At 57.3% G+C, this 20,798-nt stretch overlaps 8 protein-coding genes across 8 annotated transcripts; 5 read left to right on the forward strand and 3 right to left on the reverse strand.

Moving 5' to 3' along the window:
• Positions 1–1,738: 1,738 nt before the first annotated feature.
• On the forward strand, positions 1,739–3,303 carry CMQ_4386 (uncharacterized protein; the record flags this gene model as incomplete). The annotated part of the gene is made up of 2 exons (XM_014312542.1): positions 1,739–2,999; positions 3,059–3,303. The coding sequence occupies 2 exons, from the start codon at positions 1,739–1,741 to the stop codon at positions 3,301–3,303; spliced, it is 1,506 nt and encodes a 501-aa protein (XP_014168017.1).
• A 346-nt stretch (positions 3,304–3,649) lies between these two features.
• Positions 3,650–7,389, reverse strand: CMQ_4661 (nuclear condensin complex subunit; the record flags this gene model as incomplete). Its single annotated transcript, XM_014312817.1, has 4 exons — positions 3,650–7,003; positions 7,065–7,185; positions 7,257–7,297; positions 7,363–7,389. The coding sequence occupies 4 exons, from the start codon at positions 7,387–7,389 to the stop codon at positions 3,650–3,652; spliced, it is 3,543 nt and encodes a 1,180-aa protein (XP_014168292.1).
• Positions 7,390–7,772: 383 nt separating this feature from the next.
• CMQ_4908 (dead box RNA helicase) lies at positions 7,773–10,121 on the forward strand (the record flags this gene model as incomplete). The annotated part of the gene is made up of 3 exons (XM_014313064.1): positions 7,773–8,167; positions 8,264–9,698; positions 10,110–10,121. The coding sequence occupies 3 exons, from the start codon at positions 7,773–7,775 to the stop codon at positions 10,119–10,121; spliced, it is 1,842 nt and encodes a 613-aa protein (XP_014168539.1).
• Positions 10,122–11,048: 927 nt separating this feature from the next.
• CMQ_4525 (uncharacterized protein) lies at positions 11,049–12,144 on the forward strand (the record flags this gene model as incomplete). Its single annotated transcript, XM_014312681.1, has 3 exons — positions 11,049–11,445; positions 11,519–11,709; positions 11,818–12,144. The coding sequence occupies 3 exons, from the start codon at positions 11,049–11,051 to the stop codon at positions 12,142–12,144; spliced, it is 915 nt and encodes a 304-aa protein (XP_014168156.1).
• A 942-nt stretch (positions 12,145–13,086) lies between these two features.
• Positions 13,087–14,919, forward strand: CMQ_4453 (peptidoglycan-binding protein; the record flags this gene model as incomplete). The annotated part of the gene is made up of 1 exon (XM_014312609.1): positions 13,087–14,919. One exon carries the CDS (start codon positions 13,087–13,089, stop codon positions 14,917–14,919), a length of 1,833 nt encoding a protein of 610 aa, XP_014168084.1.
• A 446-nt stretch (positions 14,920–15,365) lies between these two features.
• Positions 15,366–16,406, forward strand: CMQ_4510 (arv1-like protein; the record flags this gene model as incomplete). Its single annotated transcript, XM_014312666.1, has 2 exons — positions 15,366–15,608; positions 15,687–16,406. The coding sequence occupies 2 exons, from the start codon at positions 15,366–15,368 to the stop codon at positions 16,404–16,406; spliced, it is 963 nt and encodes a 320-aa protein (XP_014168141.1).
• Positions 16,407–16,775: 369 nt separating this feature from the next.
• Positions 16,776–17,281, reverse strand: CMQ_4487 (vacuolar ATP synthase subunit; the record flags this gene model as incomplete). The annotated part of the gene is made up of 3 exons (XM_014312643.1): positions 16,776–16,908; positions 16,984–17,067; positions 17,271–17,281. The coding sequence occupies 3 exons, from the start codon at positions 17,279–17,281 to the stop codon at positions 16,776–16,778; spliced, it is 228 nt and encodes a 75-aa protein (XP_014168118.1).
• Positions 17,282–19,471: 2,190 nt separating this feature from the next.
• On the reverse strand, positions 19,472–20,497 carry CMQ_4306 (uncharacterized protein; the record flags this gene model as incomplete). The annotated part of the gene is made up of 3 exons (XM_014312462.1): positions 19,472–19,706; positions 19,774–20,272; positions 20,359–20,497. The coding sequence occupies 3 exons, from the start codon at positions 20,495–20,497 to the stop codon at positions 19,472–19,474; spliced, it is 873 nt and encodes a 290-aa protein (XP_014167937.1).
• Positions 20,498–20,798: the final 301 nt, after the last annotated feature.

Consider the following 20,798-nt stretch of genomic DNA (forward strand, 5'->3'; position numbering starts at 1 on the left):
TCTCAAGCCTAGTCGAGAAAGGTGCCACGCTCTAGTGCGCAGTGCTAGAGATCGCCCATACGACTGGGGCGTATGTACGAGTACTCGTGGCCGGGCAGCTCGTTCGTCTGGCTCGCTGGACGCTCCGTGCTCCGTAATTGCAGGGGAGCGCGCGAGAGCGTTGCTGGAAGGGTCCCCAGAACGGCCTCGCTCCCCCCAACACTGCCGCACTGACAGGAAAAAGAGGCCGATCCCTATCTTGTCTTGGTCTCAATGCGCGCGTTCAGCACCACTCTGGCCCTCGATGCGACGCTGCCATGCTTCGGACTAGCTGTGAAGGGGAGCTCGGCCAGATGTCGTATCGGAATCCTGTCCTTCCATTTGCTCGCACAGAACATTCGTTGGGAGCCTGGCTTGCCGCTAATCCTTTCGCTTGTACACCACCTCCGGCGCACTCTGCTGACTTTTGTCTTCTTTTTTCTTTTTTCTCTTGTCTTTTTTTTTTTTCGCTTTCTTTCCCGTGCCGCGTCCTCGTCTGGCCGCCATGCCGGCATGACGCACGCAGCAGACATCTCGACCAATCTCGCCTTTCTTACGGTCTGTTCCTGCTGCTCCGTCCTAGACAGCCTCCACCCATCCCAGTACCATGGGTGCAGACGGCCAACCGCAGCCTCGTAGCCTCATCAAACGGCAAATTACGACACAATGCTGCTGCAGAGTACGAGCAGATTGCGGCGTGGGAGCACTCAGTATCTTGGTCCGTAAATTTGTAGGGTCGCTTCCGGTGGAACCCCAATATGGCAACATCCCTCGAAGCCCTGTCGGAACGTCATCAGATGCGACAGAAGGCATGAGAGAAAGGCAGAAAGGATAAAAAGGATCGGCCAGGAGGTCCTCTCGGTTGGCCTTGTAGCCTATTCTTAGGCCGCCTGATAAGAGGAGAAAATCGTACTGGGCGACCTGCTGCTCCCGAGGAGATTGTGCCAACCCCGCAGAGAAGCAGGATTCAACGGCTGTCCGGATGCTACTCTTGCAATGCTCGGAATACGACCCGCGGGATTTGCTGTCCTTCTGCTCGCTCGCACACACGGTCTGCTCGCTTCTTTTCCGGGGGTGGCCTTATTCCACCCGTGCTATATCACCCGCCCGCCATGGATGCTACGCGTCGGCGAAAAGAGCGGAGCGGTGTATTGCTACGTCGTACACTGTACATGGCACTCCGTCGAAAGACAGAGGCCGTCGCATGGACAAGACGTATCTTGCCCGTGCCCCCCACTTAGGAAAAGGGGGAACAGCTCTGTCGGTGAGGCCAGAGGAAAGGGGCAAGACGTAGCATGGCGAAGACGAGATTGGCAAGGTGGGCGATGTGGGTGCTGTGGATGGCACATATATGAGAAAAGCCTCGATGTTGGAGTCGCGACAGCACGCCTGGGCTTATTACGAGTTTGGTAGGACATTGCGAGAGTGTGGATGGGCTGCTCGGCTGGGCTGCTTTGCTTGCTGGGCTGTTTACTGGGCTCCGTCGCCGAAACAAATCCCGCACCGCTTGCTCGGTCGGTCCAAGTCGGTCGAAGTCGGTCGAAGTCGGCGGGCGGCCAGTTATTACGATGTTACTTTTAGCAGTACGCGGCACTGCCAGCAGGCAGCAATAGGCCTAGCCGTTCAAGCATGCGCTGGCATACAGCGCACATTCTATTCCTATCCTGTAGTAAAGACGGAAGCAGAAAGCCCAACCAGTCATTCGGCTGTTGGAGCAACGATGGCGGCGCTGGTCTGCGCCTTCCTTCCGCTTCCGTCTCCCAGAGGACCATGCGTGGGTCACGTGCCCACGGTGAGACGACTGTGCGTTTCAAACCGTCCACCCGTTCGCAGGGTCAAGGGGGCGGAGAAGCTGTTTTGCAGGGCCAAAGCGGCCAACGGGGGGCTGTTTCTCAAGGAGCAGAACCGGTTCTCTACCATTTCCATCTCCGCCTGCACGCTGTCTCTATTTTGGGGTGAAGCGAAAAGGAGAAGGGCGAAGAGCGAAGAGCGAAGATCGAAGATCGATGATCGAAGAGATCGAAGAGATCGAATTGCCAACAGCATCCCAGCAGACAGGCGGCTTCCTGGCGAAGCAGACATGGCAGAAGGCGGCGTGCAGACGACAGCGCTGCCGATGATGGCGGATACTATGCCCGCGGCGACGTCCGACTACAGCGCCATGTTTGTGCTGCTGGTGACGCTTCTCGGCTTTGTGCTGCCGATGCTGCTGGTCTATCCGCCGGTGAGGCCGCGGCCGAGCGACTTTCTGAACGAGACGCACAGCCGGCTGGGCGTCCAGAAGGACGAACGGAACCGAGACAGAGCGGACAAGAAAGACGGCCACGTTTCCGAACTCTGGATCTACCCGATCGAGGCCTGTCGCGGCATCCAGCTGTCGCGCAGTCGACTTCGGCCGTCCGGACTCGAGCTGGATCGGCTCTTCTCGCTTGCCCAGCGCAAAGGACCCGACGCCTGGGTCGAGCTCAGGGCCGCGCACTTTGCCCGCCTCGCCGCCCTGCAGGTCGAGCTCTGGCGCCCCGACCGCGCCAAGGCCCAGCGCTGGCAGGATCGCATGCGCGCCAGCGACAGCACCGATCGCGCCTCCACGCTGGCCCAGACGTTTGTGCTGGTGCGCTATCCCTGGGGCCCGGAGCGCCGCGGTGCTGCCGGCCTGTGGGAACGCCTGTCGGCCAAGCTGGCCCGCGGATGGCGCGCCGTGCCCGAGGTCGAGATCGTCTTTCCTCTGGTCGAAGCGGAAGATCTCGCCTCTGCATCCACGACTACGACTGTCTGCAAGAGCTCAGACGGCCGCGTCGTGCCCGCCATCGACCTCTCGGCCGAGATTCCTCCTTCTCTGCAGCTCTACCTCGGCGTCAGCTGCCAACTCGGCCTCTTCCGGATCGTCGACCAGAAACCGGCTGCTCCTGTCTGCCTGCTCAACAACAACAGCAGCAGTAGCATCAGCCTCGACCAGCAGCGGCTCTGCCCCAATATCGTCCGTGAGTGGCATCTTTTAGTTCTCTCCTATTTTCTCTCGTCCTGTTCTAACCTAGGCCAGTTTCTGGTGTTCCTGCTCACGACAATGACTCGTGGAAGACGGTCCGGCTCAGTCCGTCTCTGCCTGGTGCAGACCACCCTCTGGATGCCCGTTTCCAAGTCGACCACGATACAGATGGCCACCGCTTGCTGTTGACTCCCCTGTTTCCCCAGAAAAATGGCTCGGAGCCCGTGGAGCTCACCATCGACGTCGGCATGGCCGTCAATGTGGTCGAGCGCGATGAGCAAAGTCACGTGAGATGCTGAGGTCACCACATCTGTAAAGCGTGAATTGTACGATAGTATAGATTTGGAACTGCATAAAGAATCCTCTAGAGATCGTCAACCAGGACAAATACAGTGCTCCGTTACCACGCAATTACTCCGTCTGAATAAACCCGGCTGCCGTATCCAAAGCAGTCTGCCCTGTGTTTCCCGATCGTAGTTTTCTCATCTCGTCGTTCCCTCATCGTTCCCTTCTCTCTCCCTGTTTCCTCTCTTCTCTCGTCTCTAGTTTCTCCCTTCTCCTCCCTGCTTCTCCTCTCCTCTCCTCTTCCCTCTCTCCCTCCTATCCTCTTCCCTCTCTCCCTCCTCTCTCCCTCTCCTTCACACCTCATCGCAGATCCGCTGGAGTCAGCGCCTGTACTATGCTCGTGCCATCGCTGAAACGCGTCCGGAAAATGCGGTTCGCATTCTGGAACATGCCGTCCTTCAGACTGACGACAATAAACTGCGAACCCTTGAAGCGCGTCTTGATCAGCCGGCCAATGTTCTGCGTATGCGACAGATCCAGCGCCGCATCCACCTCGTCCAAGATGTACATCGGCGCCGGCTTGAACTGCAGCAGCGCCATGATCAGAGACAGCGCAATCAGCGACCGCTGGCCACCGCTCAGCTCCGTCAGGCTCTGCTTCCACACCTTGCCCAGGCACACCTTGACCTCCAGCCCGTCACTGATCGTCTTGCCCTCCGGCGGATCCAGTTTCGCAAAGCTGCCGCCCGGCAGTAGCTCCGAGAAGATCTGCCCAAAGTCCGCGTTCACCTTGGTCCACGTCTGGTGCAGCGCCTTCTTCTTGTAGTCGTCCAGGCTGACAATCGTCTCCTCAATCTTGCGCTTGTCGCGGATCACTGTCTTCATCATGTGCTTCAGTGATACCTCCTTCTTCTCCACGCTGTCAATCATGTTCATCACCTTGGGGTTGATCTTCTTCTTCATCCCCTGGAACCGCTCCGTTAGGTTGCGTAGCGTCGCCTGGCATTCCGCAATGTTCTGCCCGTGGAAGTCGTACGGCGTTCCTGCCCGCCCAAACTTGTCCTTCTCGTCCGCGATCCACTCATGATCCTCCTCCAGCTTCGCCGTCGAGTGCTTCGCGTGCTGCTGCTCCTTGTGGAACCGCTCCACCGTGTGGCCCAGCTTCTGCATCTCCAGGCTCTCTTCTGCCAGCCGTGCGTTTTTGCTCCGTGTTGCTTGGTCTACCGCTCGCAGCTCGTCGTCGTAGATGCTCAGCTTCGCCCGTTCGTCTTCTAGTTGCGCCTGTGCCGAGTCGTGCAGATCCTGCACCCCTGCCTGCTGCTTCTCCAGCTCGCCGATCTCGCCCTGCTGTGCCTCCATCGCCACGTCCATCTCCTGCAGCTGTTCCCGTGCCGCTGCCAGATCGCCTGCCACCTGCTCCGAGTCCAGCTGTGCCCCCTGCAGCTCCTTCTGCAGCGCCTTGAGCGAGCCGCCGTTCTTGGCCACCGACGCCCGCAGCTTGTCTAGAGCTGCCTGCAGCTCCACCAGCTTGCCGTCCTTGTTGTTGTCAAAGTCCTTCATGTCCTTCTCCACCCGCTTAATGTCTGCGTTAGCCTCTGCCTGCCGCTTTTTGGCTTCTGCTGAGCCTGCCTTGAGCTGCACGATCTGCTCCTTCATGTTCTCCACCTCATGGATGATCGACGACGACGAGTTGCTGCTGATCTGCTCCTCTGCTAGCTTGATCTCGTGCGCCTTGAGGTCCAGTTCGCGCTGGATTCCGTGCGCTTGGTCGAATCGGGACTTTTCCCGGGCAATCTTCGCCTGCAGGCTGGCCAGCGTCGCCTCCGCCGTCTTCAGCTTCCGGTTGATCTCGTTGAGCTTTTGCAGAGTTACCAGCACACCGCTTGAATTCGGCGAGCTGCCGCCCGACAGCGTGCCCGACGGGTCGTATGCATCTCCCTCGAGCGTGATGCTCCGCATCCGTACGTTTGGGTCGAACGTCACCCGCTTTGCCGTGTCGGCATCCGCGCAGATCAGCGTGTTGCCAAACACGTACTCCATCGCTGCCGAGACTTGGTCGTCGTAGCCAACGAGGGACAGCGCCAGGTTCACCTTGCCCGGAGCAATCTTCTGTGCCGTTGCAATCGCTCCGGCGTGCGCCTTGAACGCAGAGATCTTGTTCAGCGGAATGATCGTCACTCTCTTGCGCAACTTGCCGCCTTGCAGCAGCTGTGTGCCCGTGACCTCAGTGTCCACCACCACGTTGTACAGCCGCCCGCCAGCACAGATCTCGAGCGCAGTTCCGGCATCCGTATGCTTTTCGTCGAGGCTGAACAGCTGTGCCACGAGGCCCTTCACCTTTGAACGGTCGAAATGCGGCACCGGATCCGAGTAGTTGAAGTCGATGTTGGCCACGCGCCGCTTCAGAGCATCGGACTGCTGCTGCAGGTCACGAATGGTCTGCTGCAGGCTGCTCTGCTCCTTGTACGTTTCCTCTTCGGCGCCGGCACTGAAGCCCAGCTTCCCGAGCTCCTTCTCTAGTCTCTGTGCCTGGGTCTTCAGTCCGTCTAGGTCGTGGAGAAGGCCGGCGTTCTGCTCCTTGGCCTTCTTTGCCCGTGGCTCCTCCTCTTTGACCCGCTTTTCCAGATGGGCGATCTTGATCTTGGCCTGCTCTTGCTCTGTAGCAGCTGTAGACGCACGGTTTCGTGCATCTTGAAGCTGGCCCTGGTAGCCGTTCTCCTGACCATCCTTCGAAGCCACGCCGGTCTGCAGGGTCTGGAGAAGCTCCTCCTTGGATTCGGCGTCTTGGCTCTGCTTCTCCAGCTCCTCCTTGGCAGAATCGAACCTGGCCTTGATCTTGTCGTAGGCCTTGGTTTTGTCCTTCAGCGAGGCCTCCAGCTCCGTAACGCTTTTCTCGCCCGCTTTCCGCCGGTCCTTCTCCTCCGCCATGCTTGACCGCTTAAGATCCATTACGGTGGCGAGCCGGACAAGCTCGTTGGAATGTTTTTTGACTGCCTCCTCCAGAGCCTGTGCTTTTGCGCCCTTTTTCATCTCCTTTTCTCGCTGTGCCCGGATCCGATTGGCGTCCTCTTCGAGATGTGATATTTCGCTCTTGAGCCGTACAGCGGATTCTTCCAGCTCGCGCTGTCGCTGTTTCTGAGCCTCGAGGTCGGCAACTGACCGTTTGAGCTTTTCTTGGCTGCGGATGTAGTCGTGTGCAACAACCAGGCGTGTCAGTCGTTCCAGATCGGTCTGTGTCTGCTGGAAGTCGAGAAAAGCACGCTTCTCTGTGCGCAGCTTCTCCAGCTTGGGTTCGATCTCATCGCGCAGGAGTTCCGTGATTTCTTGGAGCTTCATCTCCTTCTTAGCCATCGTCTTAATGGCCTTGTCCCTCCGGTCTTCGAACATCCTCGTGCCCGCAGCTTCCTCAATCATAGCCAGGATCTCGGCCGGCTTCATGTTCAGGACCTTGGTGATGCGACCTTGCATAATCAGAAAGTTGGGATTGTTGATATTCAACTGCACCGACTGGAACAGGTTCTGTACCGTCTGCTGCTGCGCGCGATGCCCGTTGATGAGATACTTGGATGTGCCACCCAGCACGATCTGCCGGGTGACACTGATGGTGGCATACTCCTCGAAGCCGATTGGTGACTTCTTCTTATCCCGGTTGTCAAAGACAATGGTGACGCTTGCCTTTGTCACGCCCGCCTGGCCACGCTTATAGATGAGGTCCTGTGATGCGGAGCACATTAGCATATGGTCCGAACACAGCGCCGAAACTGCTCCAACGCACCTGAAGATTTTGTGCGCGAACGGTGCTCATGTTCGTGATACCTAAAACAAAGCAAATGGAGTCCAGAATGTTGGACTTGCCACTGCCGTTGAGGCCGGTGATCGAGTTGAAGCTTTCGTCCCTGCATTATACCAATGTCAGTGAAGACTGTCGCAGAAATGAATCTACTTGACATAGGATGCGTTCACCCACCATCCTGAAATTACTGTTCGAACAGCATACGACTTGAAGCCCTGTTGAGATGCGACAGGTTAGCAAAATTTCAAGTGAGGGGCAATTTCGCCAGTACGAGACGTACGTCAATTATAATTTCAATCACCCTCATTTTCGCCGTTCGGGTTGAGCGATGCCCGCCCTCGTGTCGCTGCTGGTGAGAGTACCGATGGGTATCGCGCCGGCTATCGCTGAAGAAAGTTTGCGATGGGCGTTGATGCCAGCGAATATGTCGCGGTAAACAATCCCACTTTCTTGGCAAGCGCGGGGAACGCGTGTTTGCAAACACGCGAATAGTAGCCGGGGCAACTCGAGCGTGTGTGGGCGCTGATTACTCAGCGTCACCAATAGCACGTGCTCAACGCCCACCACTTCACTGATAAGATAAAAATTTCTGCTCAAGAAAAAAAAGAAAGCCCCCATCTTTTCCCGATCATCACCAAGACTTTCGCCAGTACCCAGCGGCAGCCAAAAACGGGTTCGATATCACGCACAATGTTCAGGACAGCAGTTCTGCGCGCTGCGCGCTTATCGCGTGTGGCGACGGTGTCTAAAGCCGGTGTCATTGGTCTTCGTCCAGTGATCCGGGCTTCTGGTGCTTCGCGGACCTCATTGATGGGAACGGCCAGCCCAGTACTGTCTCAACTGACGGCACAGGACCGTTTCTATTCTAGCTATGCTTCTGGAGCCACCCAGACTGAAGAGTCAGCGGAGACGGCGCAAGAAAGCGAGCCGGAGAAGGCATCGGGCCTTATCACCAGATTTGCGGATCTGGAGTCTCTTGGCGTCCACACCAATTTGGTGCGGTCATTGACAGAGACTTTGGGATACGAGACAATGACACCGGTTCAGTCTGCGACCATTACGCCGGCACTGTCTGGAAAGGATATGTGAGTACTGCCTGGTTCAAGAAAGAGAAGAGTCGTGGGGCCGTTTCCCCCCTCTTTTTTTCATCATATTGGCAGCAGCTGACTGAGAATGAATAGTGTCGCTCAGGCGAAGACCGGTACAGGCAAGACGCTGGCGTTCTTGGTTCCCGTCATCCAGAAAATGATTACCGAGAACCCGAACCTTGCATACCCACGCCGGATCCGTGCCAAGGCCAATGACATCTTGGCGATCATCCTCTCGCCCACCCGAGAGCTGGCTGAGCAGATTGGAGAGGAGGCCCGGAAGCTCTGCCATGGAACTGGCGTGATCGTGCAGACGGCCGTAGGTGGCACGCGGAAACGCGAGATGCTGATGCGCACGCGGCAGCAAGGCTGCCATCTGATGATTGCGACACCTGGCCGCCTGAACGACATCCTCAGCGACGAGATGAGCGGAATTGACGCACCCAGACTAGCTGCGCTGGTGCTGGACGAGGCCGATCGCATGCTGGACGTTGGCTTTGACCAGGAGCTGCGCGAGATCGTGCGGCATCTGCCGAACCGCAGTGAGCAGCCGCGCCAGACGCTGCTTTTCTCGGCGACGCTGCCCAAGAACGTCATCTCGCTCGCGCGCACATACGTCGACCCGACCAACTTCCAGTTCGTGCAGACGATTGACGCCAACGATTCCCCGACGCACGAGAAGGTACCGCAACACATTGTCGAGGTCAAGGGCTACGAGAACATCTACCCGACCGTGCTGGAGCTCTTCAAGCGCGAGATCCGGGAGGCCAAGGAGGCCGGCGACGAGGGCAAGCCGTTCAAGGCCATCGTGTTCCTGCCGACGACCAACTTTGTGCAGCTGACGGCGGTGGCTTTCCGCATGCTCGCGCGCTCTAACCCGGAGCTTCCGTACCTGTACCACATCCATTCGAAGCTGACGCAGTCGGCACGGACAAATGCTGCCGACATGTTCCGGCGGGCCAATACCGGCATCCTGTTTTCGTCCGACGTGACTGCGCGCGGCATGGACTTCCCCAACGTCACGCACGTTATCCAGATCGGCGTGCCGCCCGACCGGGAGCAGTACATCCATCGTCTCGGCCGCACAGGCCGTGCCGACAAGGGTGGCGAGGGCTGGATCATTGTCCCGCGGGACGAGATGCGGAGCGCGCGGAACGTCCTGGTCGACCTGCCGATCAAGCGCGCCGATGGCCTCGAGAGCGCGACACACGACTTGAGCACGGCCGAAGCCGATGTGCCGCCTCCGGAGCTGTTCACGCACGTGTCGAGCGCCATGCAGCGGGTGCCGGCCGGCCTGTTGGAGGACACGTACATGTCCTTCTTTGGCGGCCAGTCCATAGGTCGGAATGTGCAGACGACGCTGGACAACCTGAACGAGTGGGTGCGTCTGGGCTGGGGCTGGGAGCAGCCGCCTGCGATCGACCAAAACCTGGCGCGGAAGCGCGGTCTCTTGAAGCTGCGCGGCCTCCGCCTTGCTGATGGGAGCGAGCCCCGCCGCAGCGATCGTGATGGTCGCGATGGCCGTGATGTCCGTGATGGTCGCAATGGCCGCCGCGAGGAGCACAACGATGATGCGGATCCTTTTGAGAGAGCCTTCAAGGCCGATCTGGGCGACAACGGCTTTAGCCGTGATGGCGGCAATGGCTTCAGCCGTGGTGGTGGTGGTGGTGGCTACAGCCGCGACGGTGGCAACGGTTTCAGCCGTGGAGGCGGTGGTGGTGGTGGCTACAGCCGCAACGGTGGTGGTGGTGGTGGTGGCTTCAGCCGTGGAGGCGGAGGTTCGGCCGTGGATGCGGCCGTGGCGGTGGCGGCGGCCGCGGCGGTGGACGGTTCAGCAAGGAGCGGTGGAGGTGGGGCTCCCAACGGTGGCGGTGGTCGGGGCCGTTCCAACGGCTTCAGCCGTGATGGCGGCCGTGATGGCGGCCGTCCGCGAAGCCAGGTCAGCTTCTAGAGGGAAATAGGCGTCGACAGGAGCTGTACGACAGCAAGATCAGCCAAAAGGAAATGTATGAATATGACTTAGACGATTTATTCGCCATGTTGCCTTTTTGTATGTATAAAGAAAAAACATAGGGAGGGAGGCGAATGGCGTCTGGTTTTCTTCGCCAGATTGATAGCTCTGGAATGGTCATCTCGACTTTACTTATTGTTCGGATGTTTTTGATTGTGAGTACACTTGTTCAAACTTGCCATGGCTCTAATCACTGTCTGAGATGGCGAGCAAGAAAGACGCCAGAAAATAGAGGTGATGTATATGATGTATATGATCATCTGGTATAAATGTGTCTACAATTCAGGATACAATACATCGTAAATGTGATCGGTGTACTCTGAACGATCTTGTTGCTTCCTATGCGCATGTACGAGTAGTCGATACTCCGTACATAGACCACTTTTATCCCGTCATAACCGATAAAGAGCGGCACGGCAGGCCGCGCTTATTGGCCTATCGGCAAGACGAGCCAAGACACCAATGAGAGTCATGTTGCAATCTGCAAATCTCGTCCACATCAGCCTTGTCGAGGACGGAATCCCCTGGGATTGTTCGCGCCGTTGAAGTGCGACAACCGGCTAGACCGGCTGTTTGATTGATGCTCGAATTGACCCCCTGAATTCGCTGTACCTCAAATTAACAAGATTCAATATAAAGAACTAGGGGCAGCATACGAAGCCCTCGTACTCCGTCCCCATCAAGCCTCCACCTCGAGCAGTCACTCGACGGCAGCACATGTTTTATGCATGTCATCTGCCAGCGCTAACCCGATTGGGCAATTCGTGACCAACGGTGACATGTGAAAGAAAGATTGCTAGAAACCGTTCTTATCGCCAGACAGTCTTTCTCCCCCTCCTGTCGACAGCCTCTCCTGCCACCCACACGATGGCTTCTCTGCTCAACGCAGCACTGCCAGCGGCCATCCAGTCCCGAATTCCCAAGTTCCCGACAATCGGCCGGACGGTGAACATACAGGCCGCCTTTTTCCGAAACGACGCATCAGCCGAGCTTATCCCGGCCTCTGCGCCCCCTTCGCCCCCATCCTCTCGCTCGTCAAGGCCGCCCACACCGCCAGCCGAGCTCCTCCCCGTCGTCGGCATGGCCGGCGCAGATCTGGCGACCCAGGACGCTGCGTCGAGGCAGAGCACGCCATTCCGAGGATGGGGCAGTCGGCGGAACGGAAGCGGCGACTCGACGGGACTTGGCCTCGTTCTGGCCGGTCCCAAAGGCGCCAAGACGGCCTCGCCGGCAGCAGAGGTGAACTGGAAGTATGGGCAGAACGGTGAGGCGCCTCTTCCCCCCCCTTTGTCTCCATCTTGGCCCAACATGAGGCTGACTCTGCTCGTCGCGACCAGGACTCCGAACTCTGGAGAGCGCCTTGCGCGAGGCCGGCGACCCGGACCGCCTGCCTGCACTAGAGCGCCAGCTCTACGTCGAGAGCGTGGCCTACCTGCTGCGTGGACTGCCGGCCGATCTCGACAGCGGCGAGCTGCACGGGCTGCGCCATGCCGCACCCAGCGCGCTGCTCGACTCGACATCCGGCGCTGTGTCTCCCGACGAGCAGCAGCAGCAGCAGCAACAGCAGCCACGACTGCCAGAGTTACTGCAATGCCTGACCATCGGCCCATCGATACACGCTGACGATCAGCTGCAGAACCGATCCCTGCCCCATGTGGTGACACATTGGCTGGTAACGCGGATGTATGGACTGATTCTGCTGCTGATTCCTGTGGTCACGTGTTTGGTCCGCATTGCCATTGAGCTGGACCGCAAGTACCACATTCCCGAGGCCGTGTTTGCCTGGGGCATGGCCATGTTCCTGGTGCTATACAAGAACTCGGTCGAGCTGTTTGTGGCCGTCTGCAACATGGCCGACGGCCGGGTTGGCCGGGCCTTTGACGACGGTACCGCCTATGTTGCCAGCGGCGTGGCTTCCGGCTTCCGCGAGGCCGTGCTGGAGGTCGTCCAGAAAACGGGCTGAGCAGAATTGCGGGACTTGCCATTTTATTTTATTTTTGCGATTTTTTATTTCCTCATTTGCTCTCCTCCATAGATCACGTCTTGCATTTGGATGACATGGATGGCACTCGTCGAGTTTTATGCGGGCTGCTTTTGTGCTGCGTTATACACGCGAGGCTGGAGTTTGGATCTGACAACGCGGTGGCCAAGAGCCCAGGCGCCAATGGCTCAACGGTTGACGAACGCTTAAGACATAATACACATATTCCCTCTTGGATATAAGACACAGATTGGATAGGCTAGATACATAGATAGGATTCCGGACTTTTGTACTGCTCCGTGCGGTTTCAGAGAATGAGTAAGCGCAAGCGCACTGGAACCCAGTATAACGGGCAGGCGTTGGTGGGTTACATAAGCACAATACTGGTCATCGCTGCGTAATTGGCAGGCAATAGGAGAAGACACCTCCTGATTACTCCGTACTGCGCCTGCCTTCCTTATTCTATCCAGCGCCCTGCCATTCCGCCCTGCCATTCCGCCCCGCCTTTGTCTCCTTCTGCTCCGACGAAGCTTTTTCGAACAGAAGACAATCATCTCTACGCCTTCTCTACCGTCTCGTCCGCGTCATCGCTTTCGTTGCTGGCCATTCGAAGTGGAGCGTGTTCGCATATTGTCCTTCCCAGCCAAACAAGCAGCAGCATCAGCAGCAGCAGCAGCACTTGATTACAAACTGAACTCACAATCGATCTCGACAACTCTTGACATCGGAGCCTCAAGTCCCCAAGTCGTGCAGCTCGTGGACCTTCCTGGCACTCGCCTTTGGACTCGCCAACCGGACATCTTTGGCAACGGAACAAAGTCAGGGACCGCCGCCGATGACGGCTACCCCGTCTGATGCCCATCGACGGACACGCCAAAAGGTTGCGTTTGCGGTGCGCCGCATCACCGTCGGCTAGCATTGGCAATGTTCTCATCCTCGGGCATTGACCCTCCGGACGCGGAGTCGGCGAATGCCCGTCCGCGAAATCGCCGCGCCAATGCTGCCACCGTGGGCACGGCCAGGACATCTTCGGGCGAACGTTACGGCAATGCTGCAGTCAGTCCAGGCCCGGCCTTTTCTTCCTTCACCACGTGGGGAGGCATCGGAATGGGCGACGGCAGCAATGCCGGCAACAGCAGCAGCCGGCGCGGGGGGCTGCTGTCTCCCGGCTCGTCGGCCTGGGTCCCCAGCTGGTCGTCGATACAGGAGTTTGCCTCCACCCTTTTGGCCAGCACCGACAGTACGCCTGCGGCCGAAGCAGCCAGACGTCGAAAGTCTGGCGCGCCTCGCAGGCTGCCCGACAGCTGGGGCCCTGCACCTCCCGAGGCGTCCGGCTCGCGTCCTGGACTGCAGGATGTGGCAGCCGGTCCGGTTGCGGCTCGAGATGCGGAGCTGCGGGCGCGAAAAAAGGCCAGTGTCCTCGAGAGTCACCCGGGCGTCAACGGTGGCCTGGACACGCGCGGCAAGTTCAAGCGGAGGACGTCGGATGACGACCTGCGGATCACGGCCACAGATGCGGGGCATGAGGCCGAAGACTGCATGGTCTACGTCCATCATGTCCGGCCGACGGACACGTACTTTGGCATCATTCTCAAGTACAGGTGTCGCGAAGATGTCTTCCGCCGAGCCAACGGCCTGTGGACGCGAGACAACATTCAGATTCGAAAATGGCTGGCGCTGCCCGTGGACGCCTGCGAGATCAAGGGCCGACCCTGTGACGATCCGTCGCTGGTTTCGAAAAGCCCCCCGGCCGGTTCCTCGGGCGACTATCTGACGTCTCCATCGGCCAGCACAGGCAGCAAGACCCGGGCCAAAGCGGCGTCCGGAGATGCGGCAGGTCCTGCATGGACCCATGTGCGATGGGTGCGGCTGGAATCGTGCCCCGATCCTGTCGAGATCGCCCGTGTTTCGCGGACTGCCTTGGGCTACTTTCCGCCGCGCCGGAAGAAGAGCATCCACAGCACCGTGTCGTCGCTGTCGACGCCACGCCAGTCCATCGATATTCCTGCCGACAACGGCTTGTTGGCAGACCGGACAGCCCTGCCGGAAAGCCCACGCCGCGGATCTCGCCGGCAGAGCCAGGGCATGCTAGGCGGCCGGGCAGCACGCGGAGCGTCGCCCGTTTCGTCGTCCCCTCTGGCCGGAATTGACGGTGTCGGCGCCGAAGACACCAGGCCGGCATGGATGCGGCGTCCGGGCGGAGTGGGTTCTATGGGCAGCAGCGTGCATGCTCCCGGACCAGCGAGAGACTACTTCAATAAGTGGACGACGAAACATCTTCCCGGACTGACGATCGAGACTCTGCCTTCCATGTCTGTCATGGGCTCAGAGACGGCACGCTTTGGCTTCCGCGATGGCGAAGAGATGCCAGGCCTGGTGGAGAGCACGACGGACGAGAGCCGAGACCTGTCCTTGGACAGCGGTCAGGACTCGGGGCTGGACAAGGCGGCGGCCTCAATCGAGATGTGGCTACGCGGTGCCTTTGCCAAGGGCCAGGGCACGTCCAGCGGAACCGGGTCGCCGGCCCCATCATCTCTCGCCAGTCGGATCAGCCGGCAGGCAGAAGATACGACTGGCGATCTGATCGAGCTGGAGGACGGCCCTGGCGAGGATGGAGTGCATGGATTCGGCAGCGACAGGACGCCAACAGGCGCAGGGTCGTCTAGCTGGAGGCTGGATCGTCAAGGCAGCATGCGCGGTCGGAATGCTGCTAGTGCTAGCCGGTCGCCGCTGGCCAAGGGAAAGAAGGCAGACTAGATCGGACGGCAGCAAAAGAAGAGATGTAGTGCATGCATGTTTGCTTAGTTTCTTTCACGCCTTCGTTTTTTACCATTCACCCTTTACCTTTTCTTTCTTTTTCCTTGTTTTCTGTTTGGCATAGACGGCACGTATTCAATACCCCATTGACTAGTTTTTGGAGGCACCCGCTGTAAATATCCAGTGTTTAAAAGCAAGTATCTTCTCGTGGACAAATTGGCGGTGCGGCTCCCTAAAACAGGACGGGTTTAGCGCCAAGGCGGAGGGCTTAGCTCTTTCTCGGCCCCCCAACGGCAGTCCCAAGAAAGCCAGCGAAAGAGACTCGCCACATTGCCATTTGGCATGACCTGAACGCGCTCTCTCCCGAGTCCTCTGCGGGCTGTGGCCCTTTGGCGAAACACAGCATCGTGCGTGTCTTGCTGTCGTTCGCTTTCCGACTCCACGCGATGCCCATCTGCATCGAGTGCCAGCACCCGGTGCAGACTCTCTGGACGCAGTACTCGGGTGCCGGCGACGGATCCAGCGGACACAACATCCGGCTGACGGTGTGCCGCAACTGCGGCCGGTTCTGCGACAAGTATGTCGAGCATGACTTTGTCGTCATCTTCATCGACCTCGTCCTCATCAAGCCGCAGGTGTACCGCCACCTGCTGCACAACACGCTGATGGGCGATCTGGACAAGTTTGATGTGCGTGTGCGATGGCACCTGTCCTTGGTCTGGCCAACCCGTTCTTGCTGACGTCCTTTTTGGGGGGGTCTTGAACAGCCCTCGATCATCCGGCTCGGCGTCCTCCTCCTCCTCTTCGACGTCTACCTCACCTGGGCCCGCATCGAGAAGCAGTCGAGCCCGACAGGCGGCCACGACGGCAGCAACACCACGGCCGCCCTCGCAACATCGTCGTCTTCGTGTTCGTCTTCGTCCGCTCCATCTTCCGCTGCCGCTGCTGCCTCCCTGCTCCGGGCCGAGGGCAGCTTCGGCCGGCTCGCCCAGCAGCCCATCGTGCTGCAGTATCTCTTCTTCCTCGGGCTCTGCTCGCTCTCGACGCTGGCCTTCCACCTGGCCATCCGGTTCCTGGCATCGTCCCCGCTGTCCCCGCTCGTGTTCTGCGGCCTGCTGCCCGCTTTTCCGCGCCCCAACTCCGTCTCGACCGCGCTGCTGGTCAGCTCCTCGACCAAGCTGTTCCCCATCCTCATGGTCATCTGGGACTACGACGTGCCCGCCGCCGCCCGCTCGCTCGGCTGGGCCGTCGTCGTCAACAACATCGAGGCCCTCAAGATCCTGCTCGACTGCGGCACCGGCATGGCCGCCGTGCTCGCCATGGCCGGCGCCCTCAGCCGCTGGGCCATTGGCCGCGCCGTGCTCTGGGCTGCTGGACTCGGCGCCGTCGACGGCGCCGGCGAGAGCAGCGTCGCCGAGGATGGCCGCGCTCTGTGGGCTGTCGTGCTCATGGTCAGGGACTGGGCTGGACGGCTCGCCGTTGGCTGACCACATCGAGAATCTCGCTGCACGTGACAACGTAGTTATTGCACAATCGAACAAACAATCATGAAACAATACCAGCACCAGTCTACCGCGCCTATACTACATTTGGATTGCCATGCTCATCTATGCACTGCTACTGTGATACACCCCGACATTGCCCTCTCGTCGTCAAGAATGACACAGGCCGCGGCTTGTCTTGCGTCTCGCTGTCCCCCAAAATTAGATCCAAAGCAAGAGGGCAAGAGATAGCAAAGGTAGAAAAACAACCAGAGCCCTGTTCCCGAACTCCAGTAATGGTAGCAACAATATCACCCTGTCTATAGGGTTGTCCCTCCTATTCCCATGTATCTCCCGTCGCCATGGAGGAGCCGATCATTCGTGGATAAAGGCCGCCCTCAAGTCACTCCGCCGAGGCTCGATCAGGGGATGCAGCTGGGCCAGGAACGTAATGGCCCACATCAGGTAGCAGCACGCAAAGGTAAGAAGCAGCGACGACCGCCAGAGGCTGTACGTTCAAAAGGCCGTGTTAGCTCCCCATTTCTTCACTCTCGCTTCCGACGCTCTTGGGGTGGGCTCTTACACTTGATTCTCGCCCTTTGGCGACAGGACCCAGGCGCCCACGCTCATGCAGACAACCACGAACAGGCCGATGAAGATGCTCCACCTGTGACAAAGAGAAAACAAGGGGAATCACGACCGCAGCAAAGCGGCGTGAGCCCATCCCGTGTCAGTAAAAGTCCTAGACCCGCGGGTTTTCCTCCACGCGTATGGATGCCTCGGTCATCTCTGCCATCTCCTCCCCGTCTAGTCTCTTAGACCATCCTGCTCGAATATGCTGTTCTGTCCTGGGGGTGGGAAAAGACGAACCCATTAGCCATTTTGCTCAATTACGGCTTTCGCTTCAAATGATTGACGCGGCGTGCGATCGGAAGGCGATGTAGCCGCTCGCAATGAGTCGGGAAATGGAGGTCGATCGGAGACTTCGGCTCGGACAGGATTGGCGAAGGAAGGCCAGCTGGCGATGCTGTTGGCGATGAAGGGAGGGGTTTAACTGTGAGGTCGCAGACGGTTCAACAGAGAGCTGTTCGGATAGTACGTGTAGATGCCTTGGTTTGCCATTGGCCTAGCCCAGAAAATGTAGTAGCTTGGTTGCTGAGTCAGCAGCTCCACACTCGTCTGCGCCTTACATTTATTAGTGCATTTTAGCCACTGCACGCAATAGGCTTGTCGGACTAAACCATGAGCTCTGATATTCAGGAAGCTATAGCCGATATCCTTCATTCCTACTAATTTGGTAATTCAATATACAGTGTTGTAAGATAAAATTTGTAGGACCCGCTGCGAAAAGGAACAGAGCTCTTTTTTGAGATTCGCCGGGTTGCTCTCGATCTGAAAATCGATCTGAAAAGACACGCTTGATAGCAGTGTATGACTCTCTACAGGCTGTCCAAAGCATTGAACAAGTATGCTGAGCAGTTTTCGCGAAGCGGGACAGCAAGCACGGTAGTAGAATGTCTAGCACGGTTGTTGATAGAGGTAGAATAGCCATCTGGGATTAGCGCTGATGGGCTCAAAGTTGCAACAAGTGCGCACATGGCATGAATGGGCGGACTGCTGCTTCCCAGATTATGACTCTCAACTCGACAGGTAGCAATGGAAATTGAAGAAGATTGTTTGACAAAGCCATAATATTATCAACAGAAGTCTGTAGGCTGAAAAGGTTATAGGTTGAAGGAGCAACGAAGATATCAGTCGACTTCCTCGGAGTTTGTCTCTGGCTATTTGAGTCGGATTTTCGATCGTCTTCTGGGTTTTATTCAGGATACTACAAGTACGTGTTAAAGCAGAGTATTATGTGTATACAGTACATAATAGGGATCTATAGGATGCAAGTGATTGCTCCGCATGAGGTACAAGTACTTGAATTTCGAGTGACAGGCACATGTGGTGCAAGTTATGCTAGGGTCGCCCTGCCTTTTTCTGTCTGACAAGTTTGGCATATCTGTACCCCAGTCAAAAATGCACGCCCACAACCCGAAAGCAATGTGCCTGTCGTATGACGGCTTTGACACGAGTCCGAGATCACCGCCCGCCAAAATTGGCCTTCCAGACACTGCTGTATTCGTATGCATCAGTTGACTCGCGTGTGGTAGGTCACCGCATAATGACATCAAGGACGTTAAAACAGAAGCATGACGGTTGTTGGTTAAAACAACCCCCCCCCCCCCCCCCCCCCCCAAAAAAAACCCCCCCTTTAAAAAAAAAAAAAAAAGAGAAAATTGCGATTTGCCTTTAAGCTTCTAATATCTCAGTAACGAGCTCGTTCTTTCATGCCCACAGATGCAAGAGGACACCCGTGTACAATACTTAGAACATGGACAAATTTCTATTACAAAATTGCATGTCGAAAGCCGGCAACAAGGGAACCTTTTTGGCTAAACAAAAAAGCACAAAACACATCCTTATATTGTGATATGGGTTTCTATAAAAGACAGAATTAGCTTTAAAACGTTCATACGAAATTGATGATATTGACAAGGCCTAACTCTCTACAAAGCGCCTTCTAAAACTAGCAACATCACCACTTGTGCACGCGCTCGATACGTGATCGTTGAGATCAGATGCTTGGGATCTGCTTGAAAAGTGGGGGAGGGTCTGAAGGGGAAGTATGATAAAGTAGACGTAGATTACTGAAGCTTCGTAGGTAAAAATATCGGTCTAGGTTCTAACTTGAACATCTATTCTGATAGTTTCTATCTCAGGGATATATAAAAACGCCCTTTTTGACCAGCTCAGTGGGGATTTCGAGAGATAACAAGTAGAATGAGGCTCAGAATGCCGCATCTGAATAAGTCAGAGGCATGATATTTGACCGTTAGGCATGGCCATTGCGTGTGATAGGTAATTAAAGAATACATTGCTACATGTCTTGATCGACCGACGACTGATTCGACACGAAATTTGCTTATACTATTTTTTACATTTTACGGATTCCTATTCCCTCCGTTTGACATGCAGCAACGCTAAACGCCCCAATCCATACGGGACAGTTGGTCGACTCTCGTGGTTTACACGTCCAGCCCGTCGACAACGACGCCCTTGTTCCAGGTCCATTGCATGATTCTGGCCGCCTCCACGGCAGCCTCCTCAGAGACCAGTGCGCCAACCAGATACAGGGTGGCGTCTATGCCCGCACTGATGCCACCCGTTGTGATGACACGAAGGCCGCCAAGGCGCATGGCAGCACGACGTGCGATAGACTCGCGACGCGAGTTCGATCCCTTGAGGGAAATGCTGCCCTTTCTGAAGAAGAAACACGGTCAGCCAAGACTCGCAGGTGTGCATGATCACTTGTCTTCAGAGTCCGTACCTAGCAGTTGAAGGGCGGCGACCGTCCGACTTGCGGCGGATGTATGGGTTCTCGTCCTCGTTGCCGAGGTCGAAACGCAAGTTGTTCACGACGTAGCGAGCATCCTCAACGACGTCTGTGCGCTCGTCCAGGTCGCGGACGGCCGAGTGGCTGCACAGATTCTCAAAGGCAGTCATGTGATCGGGGTGTGTGGTGGCCGACAGTCCGATGAGGATGCCCAGCTCAGCCAAAAAGAGGGAGCCGCTGCAGATGGACAGCAGCGTCCGCTCGCGATGACAGTCCTTCTGCTGAAGCTCGGAGAAGGCGTGGATGATGGGCATCGGCTCCGCCTTGGCCTTGAGGATGGCATCTACATTGCCGCCCACAACGACGAGCACGTCGAATTCTTCAAGGCGCTCGTGGGCCTCTTTGAAGGGGATCTGCGATCCGATGATGGCGCCCTGGTTCGAGAGCACCTTGGGGTCGGCCCCGGCAATGGTAATGTCAAAGGCTCTGGATGCTGTGTCGCCGGACAGAGGCACGATTGTTAGTCCCTTGCCTGCTACATGGCCTGACGCTCGTTCCGTGTCCGTCTGGCCCACTCACATTTGTCCTTGATGTCCGACAGGCCCCAGTGGAACGCCTCGAGGGGACCGGCAAAGTCCAGCAGGTCAAAGTTTTCATGCAGTGCAAACAGGACCGAAATGGTCTCCGAGTCAGCAACTGCGGACGTTGATACAGCCATCGTGTTCGATTTTGAGAAGATAGAAGAGTAGACAGGTAAACAGGTAGTGCAGATTTGGGAAAATGAGGAGGGCAGGCGGGGTTCCTTTTAAAGACGTGAGGCAGGAGGACAAAAGAGGTAGACAAAGCACCCAATGAGTCCGGCCGACTGACGTAGGAAAGCTACCCAAGTGGCCAGACACAAGCAGCACCCCCCAATAAGCCGGGAGACAGAGGAGATCACGAGCTCAATCGATCACCCGGACCCCACGTAAGACCACTTCGTCATCTTCACTCTTTCTCCCAGGGGACTTTGCTGCATG

The sequence above is a fragment of the Grosmannia clavigera genome, assembly GCF_000143105.1.
Source record: "Grosmannia clavigera kw1407 unplaced genomic scaffold GCSC_97, whole genome shotgun sequence".
Classification (NCBI taxonomy): Eukaryota; Fungi; Ascomycota; class Sordariomycetes; order Ophiostomatales; family Ophiostomataceae; genus Leptographium; species Leptographium clavigerum.